The sequence below is a fragment of the Carlito syrichta genome, unplaced genomic scaffold (genome assembly GCF_000164805.1).
Source record: "Carlito syrichta isolate Samal-C Ts95f unplaced genomic scaffold, Tarsius_syrichta-2.0.1 Scaffold302078, whole genome shotgun sequence".
Lineage (NCBI taxonomy): Eukaryota > Metazoa > Chordata > Mammalia > Primates > Tarsiidae > Carlito > Carlito syrichta.
Window position 1 is genome coordinate 162,473 of NW_007246174.1, and position 26,740 is coordinate 189,212.

Here is a 26,740-nt window from a genome sequence, read left to right on the forward strand (position 1 = left end):
ACTCAAAAAAAAAAAAAAAAAGGATAAGTTCTAATTGCCTAGTAGTTAGCTATGGAGCTGTGGTAAAGATAAGTATATCTGAAAACTTTCTTGGGAAAGATTTGCTGACTGACTTTGATTTTGATCCCTTCTTGTCTTGTAGATGGAAACTAAAGAATAATGCCAGTGCTTTGTGTAACACCTTTGAAAAATCTCAAGTTAGTTTTAAATTTGGAACATAGTGACTAGAGCAAACAAAATAAAGTGAGAAAAGCATACAGACTCTCTAGTTCTTAAAGGAACATTTCTGTAAACTTTCACTTTTACATGTGTAGTCTACATGTTTGTTGCATACATATTCACAAACTCTATTATCTGTTTCTGTGCCCCATAGTTCTCTAGCCACACTGCCAACTACAGTTCTTTTCTCTCAGCTCTATCTTCCAAGTAGTCCACCTGAGACTTCTTTCTCTTTTCTTGGACTTTTCCCCCTAATCTTTTCTGCTTTTGCCCTTTTGTTGAATAGCTTCCTCCACATACATGGTCCCAAGGCTTGTTTTCCTCTTGATCAGCTTTCAAGGCATCTTCTTGACAAAGTTCAGCCTTATCCTATAGATGATTTTGTATTCTCTGCTAAGAAAATAAAATTTTCCCCAAATTGTTAACTTTAGGATGAAGGGCAATATATAAACAAAAAACAACTTTGCTACCTGAAGAGTTAACTTAATTACCGTACCGAGAAGCCAGTCAAGCAGGACTTGTCATCATTGCAGTTGCCTCAGCTTTCAAGAAGGATGTTTATCTCTGTGTGTCACTGCTCTTGTCTTGAGTTAATTGTGTTGTTTGATTCTGCTGACCTTGTTATTAAATTATAATTTAATGACATTGCTAAGGTAATGACATTGGTTTAAGATAATGATAGTCCAACAGAAATGTTCACCTATCTGTGATTCCACATTATGATAGAAAATTAAGTTTTCGGCATAATTTTGACAGAGTTTAAAAAAAGCAAACAAACCTGTTTTTAAGATGCTTATACTAAATAAAAGGTCTGTATACATCTTCACCTAAACAATGTTTAGTTTATGCTAGTGTTTTTGATGTATCTTGGTACTTCAGAATAGTGACGAGAATATTTTGCCTTGATTGCAAACAAAATGATTTAGAGATAATAATATAAAAAATATATATTTTAGTCTGGGCACAGTGGCTCACGTCTGTAATCCCAGCACTTTGAGAGACTGAGTTAAGAGGATTTACCTGAGCCCAGGAGTTGGAGACCAGCTTGGGTAACAGCGAGACCTTGTCTCTACAAAAAATAAAAAAACCAGTCAGATGTGGTGGCTTGCACCTGTTAAGTCCCAGCTACTTGGGAGGCTGAGGCAGAAGGGTTGTCAGAACCCAGGAGGTGGAGGCTACAGTGAGCCATGATTGTGCCACTGCACTCCAGCCTGGGCAACAGGGTAAGACTCTGACTCAAAAAATTATTTATTAGTATCCCTTGAATGATCACAAGTAGTAATGCCATTAAAAAAAGAGAATACTGAGTTGTTTTATTTTAGAGGAAGATATGTTTTACTGCTGTAAATTAAACAGTGGAAAACTGTCTAATAGCATGTATTTATAGAATGCTAACTCTGGAAGTAAGTTGCTGTTAAATACATAGATTCTTGGTCTATAAGACGCAAGAATGGAATAATTTTAAGGGAAGAAACATTTTTGAAAAGGCAGAACCAAATCTTTAAACTGCATTCTTAATCTCTTGGATAATAACGTCTATAATAGAGCTTGTGGTTGACTGGCTTAAACAGGAAAAATATCCTTAACAAGAACTGATACCTCCAGATAGCCCTTAGGGCAAAGAGTTTGAAGTGCAAGCAGTGTAATAGCCACCGAAAGTGCTGTACAAGGAATGGAGGAATATGAATAACTTTTCTTAGCTATATAAAGATACTGCTAACTGTTTTCACTTATAAAGTGGTTGTAGCACTACGCATTCCCCTTCCCCCATTCCCAGCACTGTATGAGAGTACCTGTTGTTCCACATCCTCACCAGTATCTGTTTCCACATCCTCGCCAACACTTGGTCTTCTCAGTCTTAATAATTTTAACCATTCTGGTGGATGTGTATAGAGCATCTAATTTTTTTATTATTCTTGTTATTTTATTTTAAAAATTGATATACATATTTATGAAGTACACGTGATTTTGTTACATGCATAGAAGATGTGTAATGATCAAGTCAGGATATATAGGGTATTCATACTTCAAGTATTTATAATTTCTCTGTGTTGGGAACATTTCAGGTCCTGTCTACTAGCTATTTTGAAATATACAATCCATTGTTGTTAACTATAGTCACCCTATTCTGCTATCAAACCTTAGAATTTACTTCTTCTGTGTTTGTACCCATTAACCAACCCCTCTTCACTCTTACTGCCTTCTCTGTTCCTCCGCCACACACATCCTTTCTATTCTCTCATTACACTCTTTTATCTCCACGGGATCAACTTTTTTAGCATCCACGTATGAGAACAGCATCTCATCATTTTCCTGGTGACTGAAGTTGAGCATCTTTTCTTTTGCTTATTTGCCATTCATTTTATGTTCTTGAGTGAAATGTTAAAATCTTTTATATACTTTAAGATTGGAATGTTTATTTTCTTATTGACTTAAGTTTATATGTTCTGGATATAAGCTATTTATAAAGATATGATTTGCAAGTATTTTCTTCCAATACTTACTTTTCATTTTCTTTTTCTTTCTTTTTTTTTTTTGAGTTGGGGTTTTTCTCTGTCGCCCAGGCTGGAGTGTAGTGATGCAGTCATGACTCACGGCAACCTCAGACTCCTGAATTCAAGTAATACTTGGCTTCAGCCTCCCAGTAGCTGGGACTGTAGGCACACCACCACACCCAGCTAATTTTTTTTATTTTTTGTAGAGATGAGGTCTACTATGTTGCCTGGGCTGGTCTCAAATTCCCAAGCTCAAGCAGTTCTCCCACCTTTGCCTCCCAAAGTGCTGGGATTATAGGCATGAGCCACCACACCTGGCTGCTTCTCATTTTCATAACAGTGCCATTTAAAGAGCAAAAGTTTTTATAAAGTCTGATTTATCCATTTTTTCCATTTATAGTTTCTGCTGTTCATCTAAGAACTCTGTCTAATCCAAGATCATCAAAATATTCCGTGTTCTGCTAAAGTTATATAGTTTTAGCTTGTATGTTGTGTTTTTTTAAGCTTGGATCATAGATGTATGATGCCTTTTCAGGTGATTTTTCTCTGGAGTGAGGTAAGGGTCAAAGCTCTTTTATTTATTTATTTAGGCATGTGGATATGCAGCTGTTCCATTTATTGAAAGGAGTATATCTTTTCCCCAGTGAATAACATTGACAGCTTTTTTGAAAATTAGTTGGACATGTATGTGTAAATTTATTTCTGGACTTTCCATTCTGTTCCATTAAACTGTAAATCTATCTTTACACAGTTTACTGTATCTTTATAAGTATGGAAATCAGGTAATGTGAGTCCACTAGTTTGTTTTTTCCCAAAATTATTGTAGTTTTTTTCTCTTCACATTTTCATGTGCATTCTAAAACAGTTTGTCATTTCTTGCAAAAAAAAAAAAAAAAAAACCCCAACGTTTTGACTTTATGGTGCAGTTAGGACGAATTGACATTTTAGCAACATTATGTCTTCTGATCCACCAACATGGCATGTCTTTTCATATATTTAGGTCATCTTTAATTTATTTCCAAAATGTTTTGTAGTTGTCATTGTACAGTTTTACACATATTATATTTATTCCTAAGAACTTTCTAGTTTTGGTGCTATTGTAAGTTGTATTTTTAATTTCAAATTCCAATTGCTTATTGCTAGTCTGTAGGAGTTTTTATATTTTGACCATTTATTCTGTCTTTCCTATACTCACTTACTAGTTCTAATGGCTTTGTATATTCCTTTGCTTATCTACATAGATGATCACGTCACCTGGAAATAAGGCCTGTTTTTGTTCTTTCTTATTGAATTAGTTAGGGCCACTGGTAAGTACAATGTTGAATAGAAATGGTGAAAGGGAACATCCTTGCCTCATTGTTGATCTTAGAAGAGAAAGTGTTTGACTGGACACAGTGACTCATGCCTATAATGCTAGCACTTTGGGAGGTGGAGGCGAGAGGATTGCCTGAGCCCAGGGGGTTTGAGACCAACCTGGGCAACTTATTGAGACCTCATCTCTAAAATGAATGAATGAATGAATAAAAAAATATATATATATATAAATTAACCTGACATGGTGACGCATGCCTGTGGTCCCAGCTCTTGGAAGGCTGAGGCAGAAGGTTTATCTGAGCCCAGCAGGTTGAGGCTGTGGTGGCCGTGAGTGTGCCCCATTGCACTCCAGTCTGGGTGACAGAGTGAGACTCCTACTAAAAAAAATTTTTTTTTAAAATGAAACAGGTAAATATCTTGACAGGCAAAAACTATCAAAGTTCACTGAAGAAAAGGCAACCTCAATAGCCCTGTCTATCTTTATTTTAAAATTTTCAATTCATAGTTAAAAACAAAACTCAGCCCAGATGGCTTCAGTGTAAATTCTACAAAATACTTAAGGAAGGCATAATGCCAATTCTACACAAACTCCTGAAAAACACATTTTATGAGGCCATCATTATCCTGATACCAACATCAGATTAAGTCTTAAAGCTACAGCCCCAAATGACTAATGATCATATTTTTTAAACCCTCAACAAAATATTAGCAAATCAAGGCCAACTATATACAAAAAGGATAATACATAATGACCAAGTAGCGCTTATCCCAGGAATGCAAAGTTGGCTTAATGTTTAAAGATCAATCTATGTATGTACTTTGCTGTACTGACCAAAACCATACAAACATATGATCCCTCAACAGAGACATTCAAAACCCATAAAAAATATCAACTTCTATCAAACTAGAAACAGAAGGGACTTGAATACTTTTTTTGTTGTTGTTGAGTCAGAGTCTCAAAATTGCCCGGCAATATTCTTTTATGTGCTTATAGGATCTGTTGTGATGTTCTTCTTTCATTATTCGTATTGGTAATTATGTCTTATTTCTAATTGGTCTGGCTAGAGATTTATCAATTTTGTTAATCATTGTAAAATTTCCAGTTTCCAGTTTCATTGATTTCGCTTTATTTTTTAGTTTGGAGATATTTCTATCTTTCTATAATAGATTCTGATATAATTTCTTTATTTTCTGAGAACAAATTTTGTATGATTTTAATTATTTTAGATTTGTTAATTTTTGTTTTATGATACAGGATATGACCTATCTTGGGGAATATTCTGTGTGCCCTTGAAAAGAATGTATATTTTGCTGTTGTTGGGTAGATATTTCTGTAAATGTTAATTAGATTCAATTGGTTAATGGCTTATTTCAGTTCTTTTATATGCTTGCTGATTTTCTGTCTTAATAGAACGTAGTTGAAGCCGGGCTTGGTGGCTCAGCCTGTAATCCTGCGCCTTTGGGAGGCTGAGGTGAGTGGATTGCCTGAGCCCACAGGTTTGAGACCCGCCTGGGCAGGCGAGACCTGATCTCTACAATAAAATCAAAAAATTAGCCAGGCATGGTAGCGCGCGCTGTAATTCTGGCTACTCGGAAGGCTGAAGCAGAAGAATCACCGGAGCCCAGCAGGTTGAGGCTGCGGTGGCTGGGAGCGGCCACTGCACTCCAGTCTGGGCAACAGAGTGAGACTCGAACTCAAAAAAAAAAAAAAAGAAAGTGGTTGAAGCCTCCAACTATAATTTTGAATTTATTTCATCCATCAGTTGTCAGTTTTGTTTCATGTATTCTGAAGCACTGTTGGTTGCATACATATTTATAATTGGTGTGTCTTAGTGAATTGACCCTTTTATCAGTATGTAATAAGTAATTTTCCTCTTTGCTCTGAGGACTATTTTGGTTAGTACTAATATAATCACTCAAACTTTTGTTTGGTTAGTGCTTACATGGATTCTTTTTCAATTATTTTATTTTACCCTACTTAGTATTATATATATATATATATGAAGTGAATTTCTTATTGGTTATTTTTCCCCTCCTTCTGACAGTCTCTGTCTTTTGATTGGTGTTTGTAAACCATTTGTATTTCATATAATTATTAATATTTTGGGTTAGGCCTATCATTTTTGCATTTTGTTTGTTCCACCTGTTCTCCATTCCTCAAGGTTTTTTTCCTGCCTTCTGTTAGGTTATTTGTACATTTTAAAATACTCCGTTTTAATTTACCTGTGATTTTGATTATTCTTTGTATAGTTTGCATAGTAGGGGTGCTTTAGTGATTACAATATATACTTTGGATCCAGAAGCTAACTGTAAATTAAATGCTTAAAATTTGTTGATTGAAGTGATATTTTGGGGACCTAATTGTAGTTTTTATTACTTCAGTCCTGAAATTTTTCAGAGGTTGTATGTGTATGGTTTTTTTATTTTATTGAGACAGGGTCTTGCTCTGTCAACTGTACTGGAGTGCAGTGGCATGAACATAGTTTACTGTAAACTCAGACTCCTGAGCTCAAGTAATCTAGCCTTAGCTTCATGAGTAGCTAGTACTACAGGCATGTGTCACTATTCCCGGCTAATTCCTATCTTTGTGGAGATAGTGCTTTGTTGCCAGCTGGGCCTCAAGTGGTCCTCCTGCCTCAGCCCCCCAAAACATTGGGATTATAGGCATAACCATCACAGGTTTTGTTTTTTGTTTTATATCACTCATAATATTAACTCTGTAAGCTTTACCCGTTGCTAGCTTTGTGAAACATGTTATATTTAAATGATTTATTTTTTAATAGTTGAAACTGTTCTTTGGCCCTAAGTTAAACTCTACCTCTTAGGTGTCATGTCAAAAAAGTTTCTTATCTTCAAGTTTGTTTCTTCCTCTATAAAATGAAACGTTTGAACTATTTGAAATTTGACAGGTTTTTTTGGTGTGTTGTAATATATTTTGATTTGGCTATATTGAGATTAATATGGTTTTGATAATTTTTAAATTAGCTCAGTTTATTTGATGGATTTTTGGTTTTGTTTCTATCAAAACCAATTTTAAGGCACCAGTAGAACAATTTGAAGAGCATAGCAGATTTTACTAATACTTTGTTCAAGCTGCTTGAGTTTTAATAATTCACAGATACTAGAAATGACAGCTTACTTAGACCTGTGATATTCATTTATGGTAGGAAGCCAGACATGGTGGCTCACGCCTGTAATCCGAGCACTTTGGGAGGTGGAGGCTAGAGGATTGCCTGAGTCCAGGAAAACGAGACTAGCCTGGACAACTTGGCAAGATCTCGTCTCTACAGTAAATAAAAAAATTAGCTGGGCATGGTGACGCACACCTATAGTTCCACCTACTTTGAAGGCTGAGGCAGAAGGATTGCCTGAGTCCAGCAGCTCGAGGCTGTGGTGGCTGTGAGTGTGCCATTGCACTCCAACCTTGGTGATAGAGTGAAACTCCAACTTAAAAAAGATTTATAGCATGAAAGAGTTCAGCATAAGTTTGTCAGCCATTCTGTTTTGTTTTTTTTTTCGTGAGTTGAAGTCTCACGTTATCACCCAGCCTGGAGTGCAGTGGCTCCCCACAGCCTTGATCTGCTAAGACTCAGGCAGGCGATCCTTCCACCTCAACCTCCTGAGTAACTGGGACTACAGGCACATGTTACCATGCCTGGCTAATTTTTTTGATTTTTTTTTTTTTGTAGAGACAAGGTCTCGCCATGTTGCCCTGGCTGGTCTTGAACTCCTGGCCTCAAGTAATCCTCCTTCCTCAGCCTGGGATTACAGGTGTGAGCCACTGTACCTAGCCCATTCTGCTTGTTGTTGTAGTCCAAGTAATGTTCCCCTCAGCCAGCAACCTCATTCTAGCCCAGTGCTGTGTGGTAGAACTTTCTGTGATGATATAAATGTGTATATGTGCTACGTATAGTACAGTAGTTACTTCATTTTAATTTCACTTAATTTTAGCTAGTTTTAAATTGCCACATGTGACTAATAGGTCATCAGACAGCAACATAGGTCTAACTTCATAGTTTTTTATACATAAAACCCTTTCTTGGAATATTTTCTGGATCTCTTAAGCATAAGCTTTTAGGAGAGTTCTTGACCTATTAAGCTTGCAGAGTAGGGGAGAAAAGGCCAAACAAATTGAAAAGAAAATAATATATACAGTGAAATTACTGTACAGTATAGGTGTTAGATCAGTAATTAGGTTGATAAAGTGACTAAATGCCTGGGGATGCTCAGTGAAGGAAAACAAACTACTCCAGGGATTTTCAGTAGAAAGGGTTTAACATAGGAAATTAGGTGTTGTAAAATTACTGAGCCGACCTAACAAGTTCTCAACTGGCTCTTCAGAAATAACTTCCAGGCCAACTCAGAAATACCAGAGAATCTGTTAGGAGCTTCTGCCTCTAGATTCATGCTGAAAAGAAAAACCCTTTGTCACTGCTTTCACTTCATTCCTTCTGGATACTCAGAAAGCTGGAGATATTACTAGTTTAGAGAAGGTGGGAAGAAATATATAAAAGTAATTCTCTTTTTGTTGACAAATTCAGGGGACTTGAACAAGAGAACTAGAAGCTAAAATTGTTAAGTGAAAACTTATTTTAGGTTAAGATAGCTTCCCTGAGAAAATAAATTACAGAAACAGAGAGAAAACAAGTTGCAATAATTCTGGCTTATAAACTTTCAGTAGATTCTATTTTATATGTATACAAATAACCTTTATGTATCCATTCTTTACAGATCCAGGATGAGAAGATTGATAAAAGAAGCTAGCTGAACAGCTATAAAATGCCCAAATCTGGGTTCACAAAACCAGTTCAGAGTGAAAATTCTGACAGTGACAGCAATATGGTAGAGAAACCATATGGAAGAAAGGTATATGATTATACTAAAGCTTTGTTGACTCTTTTTGAACTGGGAAAAAGACTTCCAATTAAGTATTTTTAATGTTTTGTTATAAAACAAAAAAAATGGTGTGGATACCAGATAAATCCAAACTATTTAAGCTTTTTCAAAATAAATTGGATTCCCGGGGAATATGATTGTTTTTTATTCCCTAAGGTGAACATAGTTACTAAGATTACATAATTGCTTAAGAACTAAGTAATCATTGAGGGGGAAATCCAAGACCTCACAGTTGGCATTTCTTCCATGACTCTTAGCGGTGAAACATGCATATATGTATGCATACATATATGCATACATACATACATGCGATTCCATTTTCCAGGTCTGTAACCTTGGATACATTAGCATAACTTCTCCAACCTTTGTGTCTCTCTCTGTAATAGAGGACAGTAATGCCTAGTAGAATTGTTGTGAAAGTGAAATGGCGTAAGAGTTGTACATAATACAATGCTTCGAACAGTAAATGCTAAATAAATGTTATAGTTTTTGTTATTAGTCATTGCTAGTGACTTGTGATTGTTTTTGTATACTTATTGTTCTTTCTTACTTAATTTAGACCCTCAAAACCCTCATTTGGACTTCTGCAGTTATCAATTATCTCCTAACTGGATCCCTAGTCTTTCCTTATCTAGTTAGTTTTAGACATTGTTTTTGAATTTTTTTATGTCCATTTACTTTTTTCTTTTAAGTCTTTTTAAAAGTCATTTTCTTATTGAAGGATGTCTGAGATGTTTCTGGTTTTTAACTAGAAGAGTTGTGCAAACATCATCACAATTCAGTTTTAGAACATTTCTGTCATTGTGAAAAGATGCTTTTGCCTATTTGTGGTCAGTTCCCAGTCCCCCTCTCAACCTCCAGGCAACCCAAATCTGCTTTCAAAACCAAGAAGTGTATGTTTTCAAAAAATTTTCTTTTCACAATTGTTTTGGCTATTCAGGGTTTTTTGCATTTCCATGTAGATTTTAGGATCAACTTGTCACTTTGTGCAAAAATTTCCTGCTGGAATTTTGAGGAATTTTATTGAATCTGTACGTTGACTTTGTAGACCACTTTGAGTAGTATTGCCATCTTAATAATATCTTTCAATCCATGAACATGGGAATATCTCTTCATTTACTTAGATCTTCAGTTTCCAACATCAGTGCTTTGTGGGTTTCAGGGTTTAATGACTGTTGTTAAAATTATTTTAAAGTATTTTATTCTTTTCAGGTTCTGTTATGATAGTTTCATTTTGGGTTTTTTTAATTGCTAGTCCCAGAAATGTAATTGATTTTGATGTGGTGGTCTTGTACCTTTTGATCTAACTCGTTTATTGGATCTAAAAATCAATGATTTCTTAGGATTTTTTTACCCACAGGATCATGTCAGTTGAGTACAGAAAATTCTCCTTCTTTTCTAGTCTGGATTATTTTTTTCTTGTCTGATTACCTTTTTTTCCTTCCCCTTGTTGCACTTGTAATCTTCTCCTGTTGTTTATAGTGCTTAGTCTACTCACATTTGTTTCTCTCCCTTCTATGTTCCTTTTTTGGTTTTAAGTTTTTTTAGTGTACTAGTTTACAATCTGATTTTTTTCTAAAACTTTTTTTGAATTATCTTAGATGCTGATCTAGAGATTACAATATAATCCTGATTTATCACACTACTGCACATAAACATTGACTCAATTCCAGTAAAATATGGCCACTCTGCTTCAGTATAGCTCCATTTTCTTCCTTTCCTTTGTGTTATTTATGTCACATAGATTACATCTACATATGTTGATAACCCAAAACAATGTTGTCATTGTTAAAATTGTTTTATATAGTTTTATAGTTTAAAGACATCAAAGAAGAAAAGATAAGTCCGTGTTTATGCAGTTCTTTGTATTTCTCCACAAATTTACCAATTTTGGTATTTTTAATTTCTTCCTGTGGATTCAAGTTACTGTCTGGTGTTATTTCTTTATAGGCTATAAGAATTTTCCTTCATATTTACTATAAGGCCAGTCTTCAGCCATGAATTCTCTGTCTTCCTTGATTTAGGTAGGAATAATCTTGATTTTGCCACTTTTTAAAAACATAATTCACATAACATGCATTTAAAGTGTACAATTTAATAGTTTTTTGTATATTTACGGAGATGTACAGTTATAACCAGCATCAGTTTTAGAACATTTTTACCCCAGTATGTGCTCTTAAAAGAAGGAGAGAAAGATACAAGTAATATCTTAGTGTTACTATGCATACTGACCTGTCAGATCCCCTCAGATGGTCTTAGGGACCACAGTTTGAGAATTGCTGTACCAATATACTAAACACATTAATGAAACTCTTTTGTGTACAGTGGTAGGAGGAAGAAAAGAAGAGAAGCCATCAGTACTACTTTGGGCTTAGGAATGCCAAAGTAGAAAAGATAGTAAATCTGAATTTTCAAGGATGAGTAAGTAAGTGACAAGCAAGAAAGTGAAAATAAAGAGTTGTCTAAGCAAAAGAAGCAGCAAATGAAAACGAACATGAATCCGTTATAGTAGTGCATACTAAATCGGGATGTATTCTATGAAGGATGAAAGATAGGAGATGAGTCTGTTGCATTAGACAGGAGCCACTTCATTATGGCCTTGTGTGCTTTGAAAAGGATCTTGGAATTTACTCTGTAGTTAGTGAGCCAGAAGGGAAGTGCCATAGAAGAGACCAGTTAGACAGCTATTTTATACAATTCAAACAAGAGGCAATGTGGGCAGTGGCTTTGGGGATGGAGAGAAGTTGACAGATCTAACAAATGTTGAGTGAACTTGTGTATGGAAGCAAGTAGTCTGGGTCTACTCTGAGGTTTCTGTTTTCAGTGACTAGGTTAATGATTGGTCTGGTTCCTGAGAAGGAATTCAAGAGAAGGAACAGATTGTTTTGCATAAGTTTGGTTTGTACTTGTTGAATTGAGTTGGCCACGAGAACATTCAAGTAGAAATGTTTAGTAGGCAATTGGATTTGAGATTAAGAGCTCAAACTTAACACAGAAGTCTAGATTGGAAATAAATATATGGGATTTATACAAAAGGAAGCTATGGTTATGGAGATGTCAACCAAAGAGAGTGTATAAAGTTGGGCAAGAATGAAGGAGGCTATTCTCTGAGAAATTCACATATTTTAGGAGGAATCAAGAGATGAGAAAGGAGGCTGGGCGTGGTGGCATATGCCTGTAATCCCAACACTTTGGAGGCCAAGGTGGGAAGATTGCATAAAGCCAGGAATTCTAGACTAGTCTAGGTAACATAGTGAGACCTCATTTCTACAAGAAATTTAAAAATGCCAGTCGTGGTGGTGTACACCTGTCCCAGCTACTTGGGAGACTGAGGTGGAAGAATTGCCTTAGAGGAGGAGAGAGACAGAGAGAGGGAGAGAGGAGAGGAGAGAGAATAGCAATCAGAACAAAAAAGCAGACACTTTTCACTAACATATTTATATTGAAAATATTTCTTAGAGAAGTTAAAAGTGCTTGTTAATTACATTTATAAAATAAACAGGAAGAATAAATACAAACTATTGCATTCCTGAAGTTAATACACTTTTGGCTTATATACGAGGAGGGACCCAAAAAACCCAGGATTATTTTGTGGAGGGACAGGTCCCTTGTAGTACAAGCTTCTCACACTAGGTAAGTGTTCTAGGAACCTTTCTTCATCAGCGTATCAGCTAGCATTGTTGTAAGAGGCTGTGTTTGGCTTCAGTGAATTTTGTTTTTTGGAAATTCATTCAGTGCGTTGGCCCATTTCATGATGGGTGATTTATGACCGCACCGTTTACACCATGCTTGAGTGTTCAGCAGCTTTTGACCAAAAAAACCACATGACCCCTGTGCCCCACCCACCCTCTCTGTTCACCCGATCTTGTCCTGAACGACTTTTTTCTGTTTCCCTGGATGAAAAATATACTCAAAAGGAAACATTTTGCTGATGTGGAAGAGGTGAAACAAAAATCTACAGAAGCACTAACAGGCATCAAAATAGATTAGTTCAGAAACCGTTTTGAGCAGTAGAAAAAGCATCTCAATAGGTGTATTGCACCAAACAAGGAGTACTTTGAAGTTGACTGAAATGTAAAAATGTAAGAATAAGTATACAAATGTTAAATAAATTCTGGGTTTTGGGGGTCCTCCTTTGTAAAGGGAGTATATTTATTTTCAGTCTCTGTTTAACCATACTATATTTTTCTGAGATCACTTTTGTTTGGGTAGGGATCACAGGGTCTTCTAAGGGCAATATGTATGGCACTTACTGCCATGCTTTGAGATTTCAGAGGAACTTCACATCAAAAGCTGTTGTTAGAAGTATTCTCTACTTACATAATGAACATTCGTATACTTATCCCTGAATTGTACCCCACATCTTTAAAATAAAGCATTTAAAAAAGAAAAAAATACTCTCCTCTGTTTTCAAATGAATATTTAACTTCTTATTTTACCTTAAGAGATGAAGGACCATAATTTCCATTCCAAAGTTTCTGCATATAGATCATTTTGCTTTTACTATTTAAGTGAAGAAGTTGTGGGGTGGGATGGGAAGATGGCAGGATCACATTATTCACCTGTATTTGAAATGCAAATTTTTTATTGTCTTTTCTTAGTGAATGATTAGTTTGAAGTCAGCTTCTGAATTTTGCTGAGTTATTTTTTTGGTAACATTTTTAGAAATAAATATATAATTCTATTATGTAGAGTCCTTACTTACAGGTTAATATGACAGATTATTGCTTTTATGGCATCCTAAGTTAAATAAAATGATGTGAAACCAAAATTTATTCCCTAAATACATTTACATAGAGCATAATTTAAATAATTAACGCTCTGTAGCAATGTACTTTTTTTTTTTTTTTTTTTTTTTTTTTGGAGGAGTCTCACTCCATTGCCCAAACTGGAGTGCAGTGGCACGCTCACAGCCACCCCAGTGTTGACCTGCTGGACTTAGGCACTCCTTCCACCTCAGCCTTCCAAATAGCTGGAACTACAGGGGTATGCTACCACACCTGGCTAATTTTTTTATTTATTGTAGAGATTAGGTCTCGCCAAGTTTCCCAGGCTGTTCTTGGACCCATGGGCTCAGACAATCCTCTTACCTCGGCCTCCCAAAGTGCTGGGATTATAGGCTTAAGCCAGCATGCCCAGCCAGCAATTTACTTTTTATATAAAATACTTTTGTGAAATATCACAATAATTAGGGTTTTATCAAGAATGTCCACTCACAATTCTGCAACTGTTTTATTCTTTCTCTGCTAATCTCTGATCTTTTTCTCCCCATTGGTTTTGGTACAGTTTAGAAATTTATCCACTAATGCTTTCAGCTGTAAGTCAATATTTATAACTTGTAAAGAAGAATCTTTTATAAGACCTCATACAATAATCTAAAACCTGGGTTAAATTTACCAATTGTAAGAGAGTGGCCTTTACACTCAGAGACCTCTCACAGATCACCTACCAGCAACTTGATTGTACTTTTTAATGAAATAGTGAAAATCTAATTACTTCATACTAAATAGTATAATATTGAAACCAGTTATTTTATTATAATGGTATTTGGCTTATAATGGAATTTTGGACATTGAGGGATTTATTTATTTAAAAAATCAAAATTGTATATCATATTTTTCTAATGTGTGTTAACAATCTGCCTTCAATTTTGAAGTTTCAAAAGTTTCTTTCAAGGCGACAGTAACGTGCTTGTCTATCTTTTCAAGTTATGCCATATGATACAAAGGGTATACCCACTGGTGTCTTTCAAACACTGTTTTTTTTTTTTGAGTTGGAGTCTGTCACCCAGACTGGAGTGCAGTGGCACGCTCACAGCGACCACAGCCTAGACCTGCTGGGCTCTGGCGATCCTTCACCTCAGCCTTCCAAGTAGCTGGAACTACAAACACTCTTTATTGCTACCTTCTGTTACAAAAAAGTGTCAGCACTACTGTGAAAGTACTTCACACATTCTCTTTCTACTTACACCAGCTGATTTGTTTTTACACACATATATATCAGCATATATATTCCATTTTCTTTATTTGTTTTTTTCATGCAATTTGAATGGAAAAACTTTTAAGGAAACATAAATTTTTGAAAAATTTGCACTGGCATAAGTTTGTCCTATATACTTACCAGCAAATCTTTTTATATCTGCCGAGAGGGAATATCAGAGTGGTTTGCTAGATTTATGATGTCCCCTCAGAGAGAATATTCCAAGTGCAAAGGGTTAATCATTTTAACTTTTTGAATAGTTCTGTCTTATCCTTTTCATCATCAGTATAGTTCAGACATTCATTATTTTCTATTAAAGTGATTATTGAGAATTTTTTCTTATCCAAGTGATATAATACATGTATTGTAGAAAAATTAGAAAATACACATAAGAATAATGAAAATACAAAATGCCTTGTCAAAAACTGAAGGATCTGAGATTTTACCCTACTGTTAAAGCAAATTATTTCATGGATGCTGGCAAAAAATCACAAAACTCTTGTGTCAGGGATAAAGAAAATTTTATTTTTCAGGAATATCAGTATCCAGAGTGTCAGTGTTTGTGCCTGTCTGATCCTCATTTCTCACAAGGGGAATGCAAAGATGTTCAGATGACCACTGCATATGCAGTGGGTTGCATTACAGGAGAGAAACCACAAATCTTTTATGATGGACAGTAAGTCTACCTGACCTTTGCCCTAGAAGGAGATGGTATTATACTGGACAATGAACAGATAGGCTCTTTGCTTTGATACTGTCTGTATCTTTGAAGACTGTTTATTATACACATATCCTTGAAAAGATAGTCTATACCTGATCTCAAACCAGGCAACATGGGGACCAAAGGGAGACCCAAACTTTACCTATATGATGACCACTTGTATACCTAATCCTGAATTATACCCCACATCTTTAAAATAAAAAAGATAGTCTAGAACAAAGGAAATTAGTGTCTCTGCTTTTAAGATGAATAAGAAATACAAGAGAGACAAGGAGAATTATCTCTCAACACACCCGTAATGCTGCTACTCACAGATATTCATTAACATTTTGGTGTACAGGAATACCTCATTTTATTGGACCTTGTTTAATTGTGATTGACAGATATTGCACTTTTTACAAATTGAAGGTTTGTGACAACTTAGGTCAAGCAAGTCTGTTTGCAACATTTTTCCAACAGCCTGTACTCACTGCTTGTCTCTGTGTCACATTTTGGTAATTGTCACAATATTTCAAACTTTGTCTTTATTAATATATCATATGTTATGGTGTTCCATAATCAGTGATTTATTGGAATAGTTTTGGGGTACCACAAACTATGCATAAAATGGTGAATGCAATCAATAACTGTGTGTTCTGACTGCTCCTCTGGCCAGCAGATCCCTAATTTCTCTCCCTCCTCAGGCCTCCCTATTCCCTAAGGCACAACAGTATTGAAATTAAATCAGTTAATAACCCTACAGTGGATTCTAAAGAAGACTTGAACGTGTCTCACCTTAAATCAAAAGCTTGAGATGATTGCACTAAGTAATCAAAACCAGAGATAGGTCAAAAGCTAGGCCTTCTTGCGCTAGTTAACCAAGTTATGAATGCAAAGGAAAAGTTCTTGAAAGACATTAAAATGCTTCTCCAGTGAACACATGGTAAGAAAGCAAAACAGCGTTATTGCTGATAGGAAGAAGGTTTTAGTGGTCTGGATAAAAGGTTAAACCAGTCAGAACATTCCCTTAAGGCAAAGCCTAACCCTGAGCAAGGCCCTAACTGTCTTCAGTGCTGCAAAGGAAGCTGCAGAAGAAAAGTTGGAAACCAGCAGAGGTTACTTCAGGAACTTTAAGGAAAGAAACTCTCAATAGCATAAAAGTACATGGTGAAGCAGTAAATTATCTGTAACACCTAGCTATAATCATTGACGAAGGTGGCTACACACTGAACAAAGATTTCAGTATAGTTGAAATGGCCTTCTGTTGGAAAAAGATGCCATCTAGTCAAAGCTAGAGAAGTCAGTAATTGCTTCAAAGGTTCAAAGGGACAGTCTGACTAGCTTATTAGGGACCAGTGCCACTGGTGACTAAGTTGAAGCCAGTGCTCGTTTATCATTGTGGAAATTCTAGAGTCCTTAAGAATTGTGTCAAATCTCTTCTGCCTGTACTCTGTAAATGGAACAACAAACCCTGGATGATAGCATATTTGTTTGCAGCATGGTTTACGAAAAATTTAAGTCCACTGTTGAGACTTACTGTTCAGGAAAAAAGATTTCTTTTTTTTATTTTTAATAATTTTTAATTTTAAGAATGTGGGATACAATTCAGGGTTAGGTATTCAAATGTTCATTATGCAAGTACCCTTGTTGATGAGGTGTGCCTCCCCCCTTCCCTGGCAGTCTCCCACTACTGCCTATCCCACCCCCCCTCCAATTTCTCACTACTGCCAATCCTTTTCTTGTAGTATTACAGTAATTGTTCAAGGTCCCACTTATGAGTGAGAACTTGTGATATTCAGTTCTTTGTTTCTGTGATAGATCACTCAGTATTATAGACTCTTAAGTCCATCCAAGTTGCTGCAAAGTTCATAGTTTTGTCCTTCTTTATGGGTGTGTAATATTCCATTGTGTATACGTACCACATTTTTTTAGTCCAGTCCTCTTTCGATCGGCAGCATGGTTGGTTCCATGTTTTGCTATTGTGAGTAATGCTGCAATAAACATGCGTGTGCAGGTATCTTTTTCATAGAGTGATTTGAGTTCCTCCAGGTATGTTCCCAGTAGGAAAATTGCAGGGTAGTATGGGAGGTCGGTTTTTAGATCTTTTAGGAATTGCCAAACTGTTTTCCACAGAGGTTGTACTAGTTTACACTCCCACCAACAGTGTAGAAGTGATACCTTTTCCCTGTTTCCTCCCTAGCATCTCTTGTTTTTTTGAGTTATTTATGTTGGCCATCCTGACTGGAGTTAAGTGGTATCTCAGTGTGACCTTAATTTGCATTTATTTGATGACTAATTTTTCATATATCTGGTGGCTGCCTGTATGTCTTTTTTTGAGAAGTGTCTATTCATATTTTTTGCCTACTTTGTAATGGGGTTGTTTGTTTTTCTTTATTTTTGGTACGTTTGAGTTCCTTGTAGATCCTAGATGTTAGGCCTTTGTCAGACATACAGTTGGCAAATATTTTTTCCCAGTCTGTGGGCTGTCTTCCTGCTCTTTTGATGGTTTCTTTGACTTTGCAGAAGCTTGTCAGTTTGATGAGGTCCCACTTGTCTGTCTCCTATGGCATGAGCACGTGGGGTTTTGATCAGGAATGGTTGCCAGTTCCAATTTCCATAAGGGTGTCTCCTGCATTTTCTTTCTTTCTTTCTTTTTGAGTTGGAGTCTCACTTTGTCACCCAGGCTGGAGTGCAGTGGCATACTCATGGACTCCCCATTGTCAACCTGCTGGGATCCGGTCCTTCCGCCTCAGCCTTCCAAGTAACCGGAACTACAGGTGTACGCTACCACACCCAGCCATTTTTTTTTTTTTTAAATTATAAAGAGGTGAGATACAATTCAGGGTTAGGTATACAAACATTGATCATGCAGGTACCCTTGTTGATGATGTATGCCCCTCCCTCTCCTAGCAGTTTCCCTCAACTGTCAATCCCCTCCTGACAGTTTCCCACTACTGCCAGTAGCTTTCTTATAGCATTACAATTGTTCAAGGTGTGTTTACGAGTGAGAACATATGGTACTCTGTTGTTTCTGTGATAGATCACTGAGTATGATCGACAAATCCATCTAAGTTTCTGCAAAGTTCATATATTTGTCCTTCTTTATGACTGCATAATGTTCCGTTGTGTATATGTACCACATTTTTTTAATCCTTTATTTATTGTAGAGATGAAGTTTTGCCAAGTTGACTGGGCTGGTTGCATTTTCTAAGGTTCTTATAGTTTGAGGTTTTACATTTAGTTCTTTGATTCATTTAGAGTTGATTTTTGTGTATGTGGTAGGTAGAGGTCTTGTTTTAATCTTTTGCATGTGGTCCACCAGTTTTCCCAGCACCATTTACTGAATAGGTTCTCCTGTCCCCAGTGGTTGGTGGTGGAGACTTTGTTGAAAATGAGTTGGTTGAGAAATTGAGGTTTTGCTTCTGAATTCTCTATCCTGTTCTTATACCAATACCAGGCTCTTTTGATTATTGTAGTTTTATAATAAAGTCTAAAGTCTGGGAGTGTGATACATCCTGCTTTGGTTTTTTTTTTTTTTTTGCTGAGAATTGTTTTGGCTATTTGTGGTCGTTTCTGTTTCCATAGAATTCCTGTATTGACTTTTTCAAGTCTGAGAAGAATGCTGCTGGTAATTTTATGGGTGTTACATTTAATCTGTAGGTTGCCTTGGGTAGAATGGACATCTTAACAATGTTGATTCTTCCAATCCATGAACTTGGGATATTTTAAAAAAAGATTTCTTTCAAATTGCTCATTTACAGTGCACCTGGTCACCCATGAGCTCTGATGGAGATGTACAAGGAGGTTATTGTTGTTTTCATGCCTTCTGACACAACAGCCATTCTGCAGCTCATGGATCCAGGAGTCATTTTGACTTTCAAATAGTATTATCTCAAAAATACCTTTTTATAAGGCTATAGCTGCCATAGATAGTGATTCCTCTGACTGATCTGGAAAAAGTAAATTGAAAGCCTTTTGGAAAGGATTCACTGTTTTAGATGACATTAAAACCCTACATCTTTAAAATATAAATAAACAAGCATTCATGGTTTTTGGGAAGAGGTCAAAATATCAGCATTAGTAGGAGTTTAGAAGAAGTTTATTCTAACCTTCATGGATGACTTTGAAGGATTCCAGACTTCAGTGGAAAAAGTCACTGCAGATGGAGTGGAAATAGCCCGAGTATAGCAAGAGAACTAGAATTAAACTTGGAGCTTGAAGATGTGAATTGCTGAAATCTCATGATCACACTTGCACAAATAAGGAGTTGCTTCTTAGGGATGAGCAAAGAAGGTGGTTTCTTGAGGTGGAAGCTACTCCTGGTGAAGAAGCTGGGGACATTGTTGAAATGACAATAAGAGATTTAGAATATCATATAAACTTAGTTAATAAAACAGCAGAATTTGAAAGGATCTCCAATTTTGAAAGTGTTACTCTGTGTAAATTGCCATCAGATAGCATTGTGTGCTACAGAGAAATCTTTGTAACTTCATGGTCTTATGAAACTGTCACAGACACCCCAGCATTCAGGGACGACCACCCTGATTAATCATTCAGCAACCATCAACCTGAGATCAGATCCTCCACCAGCAGAAGTATTACAACTCATTGATGGCTCGAATAATTTTAAGCATATTTTTGCAATAAAGTATTTAAAAAATACTAAGTAATGTATATTTTTTAAATATAACGTTATTGCATACTTAATAGACTGCAGTAAAGTGTAAATACAAATTTTATATGTACTGGGAAAAATTTGTGTGAATCGCTATATCATTATATTATTTTATCTTGATTATCTGGAACAGAATCTGCCATAGCTCCAAGGTATGCCTGTATATCTTGTAGGAGTTTTTTGTTTACATACACACACACACACACACACACACACACACACACACACACACACGTATATATATTCTTTCTTGTTTTCTAGGTAAATCTTTACCTCTTGCTTATTCTGTCTTACTGAGATGGTAATGGTTATCAGTTGTTTAATAGCAGCGTTGGTAGAAGGTCTTTTTGTCTTACTATTTGATTTTATGTATGATAACTGTTGCAGGTCATTAAGAAAATGATGTTAATTTAAGTGAAAAATACTTGATAAAATATTTTCAAATAATAAACTTAACAGACACTTTTTAACCCTTTGCACTCAGATTTCTCCTCTGAGGGGGCATAAAAGAAATTGCTGGTGATTATACAGGACATACTTATGCCAGAGCAAATTTTTCAGAATGTAGGTTTCTTTTACGTTTTCCCTCAAATTGTGTGAAGAAGCAAATAAAGAGATAGAATATGTGAAAAAATGTCAGCTGACTTTATGTAGAAAGAGAATGTTTGAAGTGCTTTCACAGTAGTACACAGACTGGACAATAAATTACATGTTATTAATGTAGGGGGAAGAAAATAAGAACACATTGTCTGCTCGAATAGAAAAACACCAGGTAGATGATGTCAAACAGATTACTGTTGCACAACATGTATCAATGAACCTACAATGCACATCACTTACTGTTTCACATGGTTTTCTTCTTTTGTCTTTTGATACAGTGAATTGTCTTGAGGTTTTCTACTAATGAACTACCCTTGCATTCTCTGGATGAACCCTGCTTAATTAAATAATATAGTATATAATAGAATATATAATGGCATATTTATGTTCTAAGATACTGAATTTGACTTGACAGTTTAGGATTTTTGCACTTATGTTTATCAGGTTTTCTCCACAGTTTTTTGTTATGCTCCTCTGGTATCAGCATTGTCGTTTAATGAATTGGGGCCAGGTGTGGTGTCTCACGCCTGTTAATCCCAGCACCTTGGCAGGCTGAAGTGGGAGGACTGTTTGAGTCCAGGAGGTCAAGACCAGCCTAGGCAACATATTGAGAGCTCATCTCCACACACACACACACGCGCGTACACACACACACACACGCACACACACACATCAAGACCAGCCTAGGCAACATATTGAGAGCTCATCTCCACACACACACACACACACACACACACACACGCGCGTACACACACACACGCACGTACATACACACACACACACACACATATACACACACACACCAGGCATGGTGGTGCACATCTGCACTCCCAACTACTCGGGAGTAGCATTTGAGATCAGGAGTTTGAGACTGGTTAGTCATGATCCTGCCTATATATTTCATCCTGGACAACAGATCAAGACCCCAACTCAGAAAAAAAAAATGAATTGGTTAACTTGTAATCTTATTTCTATGTTGTAATACTATTTATATGGAATGGAAAATGTCTGTTCCTTGAACTTTTTTTTTTTTTGTTATAACTCTTGTAAAATCTTTTAGGGTAGGCGCCTTTTGAAACATTCAGTCTTTCTTTATGGATTTATTGTTTTCTATGGTCATTGGTCTATTTAGGATTTCTTTTTCATGAGTCAGTTTTTTAGTAATGTTTGTTTTCTAAGGAAATTATTCCTTTTTCCAGGTTTGAAGTTAATGGTATAAAAGTAAACACAGCATTATTTTGTAGCTTTTTTATGTTCCCTCTAGAGTTGTATTCAAGCTTAATCCCAATCTTTATTATTTTTCTCTTGTATCTTATTTTCATGATTAGACTCACCAAAAGTTTGTCTGGTCAGTTGCTCCTTTAGAGTCACCTTTTGGCTTTCTTTTCTTTTTTTTTTGAGTTGGAGTCTCACTCTGTCGCCCAGACTGGAGTGCAGTGGCTGCTCCCGGCCACCGCAGCCTTGACCTGCTGGGCTCCAGCGATCCTTCCGCTTCAGCCTTCTGAGTAGATGGAATTACAGGTGCACGCTACCACGCCTGGCTAATTTTTTTATTTATTTATTGTAGAAATGGTCTCGAATCCGCGGGCTTGGGCAGTCCACTCTCCTCAGCCTCCCAAAGGCGCAGGATTACAGGCTGAGCCACCGAGCCCAGTATTTTGGCTTTATTGATAGTATACTTTTAAAAAAAATTCAGTATTTTGGCCAGTCATGGTATTTCATGCTATAATCCCAGCACTTTGGGAGTCTAAAATGGGAGTCTAAAATAGGATGATCTCAAACTCCTGCTTGAGCCCAGGAGTTTGAGATCATCTTAGACAACATAGTGAGTGAGCCCTCTTCAAAGAAATAAAAAAAATTAGCCGAGCTTAGTGGCACACACCTGTAGTCTCCGCTACTTAGGAGGCCTGAGGCAGAAGGATCGCCTGAGCTCAGGAGACCAAGCTTGCGGTAGCTGTGATCATGCCACTGCACTCCAGCCTGGGTAACAAAGTGCGACCTCGACTCAGAAAAACCCCATTATTTTCATTTTTCATGTCCCTTCTCCCCCTTCCTCCCTCCTTTATCTTTCATCTTGGGTTAAAAACTAGTACCTTTGGAGTTTGGATCTGCTTTTCATTTGCCTGAGAATCTCTACAGTTATGATAAATATCATTGTAATAGATGAGTACTTTTTTAAGTTCTTTTGCTAAGGTTACAAATGGCTTCATTCTCAGTGTCAAGCATATTTTTCACAAAGGAATTGTCATGCCCTAGTTTTAGATAGTTCTATATCAATTTGGATGTTGAATTTTAGGAATGAACTTTATAATAACTGTAGGCCACTTCACCTGACTGGGTGAGTATGTAATGTTTTTTACGGTATTTGAAATGTTCTTTTCCAGATTGAATTAGAAACATATTTTTGTTAACATGATTTAAGAAATGGGGTTGTACTCTTTTACTAAAGTGGATAGATTATTCTTTGGTTACTGTGTTCCGTGTGTATTTCTTTATTGATAAAGAGCATTGGTTTTCAAACTTCAGCATGTATTAGAAACACCTGGAAGGACTGTTAAAAGAGATTGCTGGGCCATACCATAGAGGTTCTGATTCATTAGTTCTGGGATGAAACCTGAGAGTGTGTTTGTTTGTTTTGTTTTTGGAGTAATAGTCTCACTCTGTTGCCCAGGCTAGAATGTAGTGGCATGCTCATAGTTATTGCAGCCGCAAGCTGCTGGGCTCAGGCGATGCTTCCACCTCAGCCTTCCAAGTAGCTGGAACGACCGGTGAGTGCCACGATGCCCAGCTAATTTTTTTATTGTAGAGATGAAATCTCACCAAGTTGCCCAGGCTGGTCTCGAACCCCTGGGCTTAGGCAGTTCTCTCGCCTCTGCCTCCCAAAGTGCTGAGATTACAGGTGTGAGCCACCATGCCAAGCGTGCATTTCTAATAAGTTCCAGGTGATGCTGCTACTGCCAGCCCCAAAACCACTTTAGAACTACTGACATAATTATATTTTTAATAAAGCATAGTCAGTTTAATTCAATCCAGACTTGCTTTTTCAAATTTATATATTCTTTCATTGATGATACATCATATGGCTCTGTTATACTCAAGATTTTTTGTTTTATTGTTATTTTAAAATTCTGTTAAGCAAAAATAAGGGACTATGAAACAAGTTAGAAAAAATATTGTAGTTGTTGAAGCTGGGTCTTGAGTACATTGAATACAATGATGGTTTCTAATGCTCCCCTCTACTTTTGTGTATGTTTGAAAATTTTCTTAGTGAAGAGGTTTTATTAATACTGTATTGTTTAACTTATGTGGATATAACTTTATTGTATTTGATTTTTTAATAGAGTAAGGACAAGATTGCATCCTACAGCAAAACTCCAAAAATTGACCGAAGTGATGTAGGAAAGGAGATGAAAGAGAAATCATCCATGAAACGTAAACTTCCTTTTACCATTAGCCCATCAAGAAATGAAGAACGAGATTCAGACACAGGTAGAATAATTTGCTGTTTTCTGGTAAAATCTTAATCATGCTTTCACTGTGATTTTCCTCTTTTGTGCATCACTTCTTGACACTCCAGTTTATAGGAATATTTATACTTCAGTATATCAGATTTATAATTGTGGGACAGAAATTCACCTATTTATCACCCAAATGTGATAAATATCTCTAACTAGTGATGGAAACAATTTCTTTATTCCTGATTCTTTGAATGAGTATTGAAAATCTCCTACCACTTTTGGAACTTAATTTTTTGGTGCACGGTCAAATGACAAAAATTTATTCAGTGATAAGGAACCATTAGGATGTGGTAGGTTGGAAAAAGAGTTGTTGAAATTTTGTGAACTTATTAGATACCAAGAAGTTTAGGCACTTTAGATTCAAAAATGAATTAGAAATATATATTACATGCACACAAAAATTGAGACTAACTCCCTCAGTGCTATTTATAGTACTTTTGTTTCTCAAAACTCTTATCAGAAATGTATAGTTGAGTTCAGTCATTGCCAATTATTCATAATAGATGAGAACCTTATTATTGCTGTGTAATGAATTAGGCTGTGTTTTTTGCCCTGAACTAATCATTTCTTGAAACTAATATAAACTTGAATGTTTGTATGTACTTATCATAATTGTTTTAGTCCTTGCATTAAATAATCATCAGCTTCACTCACAGAAAGTTAGTGTTCCATTCTAATTTTATAAACAGAGATTACATCCTTCTTAATATCTTTGTAGACATTTTAATTTTTAATACAAAAATGATCTTAACTTTGGAAACTGAAAATTCTCTAAAGATATTTGAAACAGCCTATGCTAACATAGCTTTAGAAAATACTTAATTTGTGGTACATGCTTTTAGTCTCCTTTTATGTGCATTTTGCTTTAATTCTTGGATTGAATTAAAAATTGTTCTTAGACACTGGTGACTTTTTTTAAACTTTGAACATTACTCTTTCTTATAGTGATTAAGAAATTTGTGTTTGTTCATTTTAAGATACATTGGTTTCTTCTAGAGAGTCAGAATCTTTTTTTTCTGAAGCATGACTTTCCTTAGCCCTAAGCATATTCTCTAGCTTTCACTAAGTCTCTTAGCCAAGAAGAAGGTACTTACGTGCCTTTGGATAGCTGTTTAAGATTTAATTCTTCTCACGTATTCTCCTTAAAGTTTTTTTTGCTAGTCATTTTAAAATTATACTACCCAGATTTTGTTTTCCAATGACAATGATATCTCTGATAGTAGTTTGAAGAAGAAATTTTGATAAATTCAAAGTATGTTAACACTTTTTAGGAATAAATAAGGTTTCAAATAATAAACTTCCCATGAGAGCCTTTGTTTCTAGGTCAGGTGAATTATACTTCTTCTACTTAGGGTAAAATAAAGGAGAAAATGTAACTTAGGAATACATGAACTTTAGGCACTGAATAAATGTAATCCAATTCATATTTTAATAATTGGATTACATACCTAATTTTGAAAAGTGACATGCCATTGCCAAACAAAATTTTGATGGATTTTAAGACATAGATTGCTGACTCTTGAATGGTGCAGGGATTAGAGGTGCCAACCTCCTTCTTCCCCACTTCACAGTCAGAAATCCATATATAATTTTTGACTTCTCATGCATAACTACTAATAGCCTGCTGCTGACTACAAGCCTTACCAATAACATAAACAGTTGATTAACACATATTTTGTATGTTCTGTGTATTGTATACTGCATTCTTTCAGTAAAGTAAGAGAAAAGAAAATGTTACTTAAGAAAATCGTAAGGAAGAGACAATATATTTACTATTTATTAAGTAGAAGTAGATTATCATAAATATCTTCATTCTTCACATTGAGCAGACTAAGGAGGAGGAGGGAGAGGAGGGGTTGCTCTTGCTGTCTTAGGCGTCAGAAACTGAAGAAAATCCACAAACAAGTGGATTCGAGCAGTTCGAACCCATGTTGTTCAAGGATTCACTGTATTTATAATTTTAGTAAGGTGAATCTGTAAATTTTAGTAAATAATAGATTAAGACTTTGGTTTTCCATACCACAGGCTACAGAAACATTAAGAATTTCCTTAGCCCCAACATGTGTTATTTGCATTCCAACTCTCTTTTACTTTTTTATAATTTAAAAAAGTAGAATTTAGGTACCAGCAAGTGAGATTTTCCATAGGAAAGATAAGTACAGCACCAAACTTCATATTTGACATTGATCTTTTTAATGGATTGTGCTATATTTTAAGCTACAAGGTGAAATTATGAATGAAGATTAAGAGGGGGAGATATTTACAGGATATATCAAAACTCAATATAAACCGGACTCGGTGGCTCAGCCTATAATCCCGTGCCTTTGGGAGGTTGAGATGAGTG

General features: G+C 36.0%; 2 protein-coding genes across 2 annotated transcripts in view; both read left to right on the forward strand.

Annotated features, from left to right (window-relative positions):
• The window catches only part of NDUFV2 (NADH:ubiquinone oxidoreductase core subunit V2), a 62,965-nt gene extending 54,072 nt beyond the window's left edge, over positions 1-8,893 (forward strand). The window contains exon 9 of the mRNA XM_021711340.1: positions 8,760-8,893. The gene's annotated coding sequence lies outside the window, so the exon portion shown is untranslated. The remainder of the gene's footprint in view (positions 1-8,759) is intronic.
• ANKRD12 (ankyrin repeat domain 12) overlaps positions 1-26,740 on the forward strand; it is a gene marked incomplete at its 3' end in the record, with an annotated part of 133,411 nt that overhangs the window by 22,856 nt on the left and 83,815 nt on the right. The window contains exons 2-3 of the mRNA XM_008056012.1: positions 8,760-8,894; positions 24,220-24,367. Of these exons, the coding sequence (XP_008054203.1) occupies positions 8,808-8,894; positions 24,220-24,367 (235 nt within the window). The remainder of the gene's footprint in view (positions 1-8,759; positions 8,895-24,219; positions 24,368-26,740) is intronic.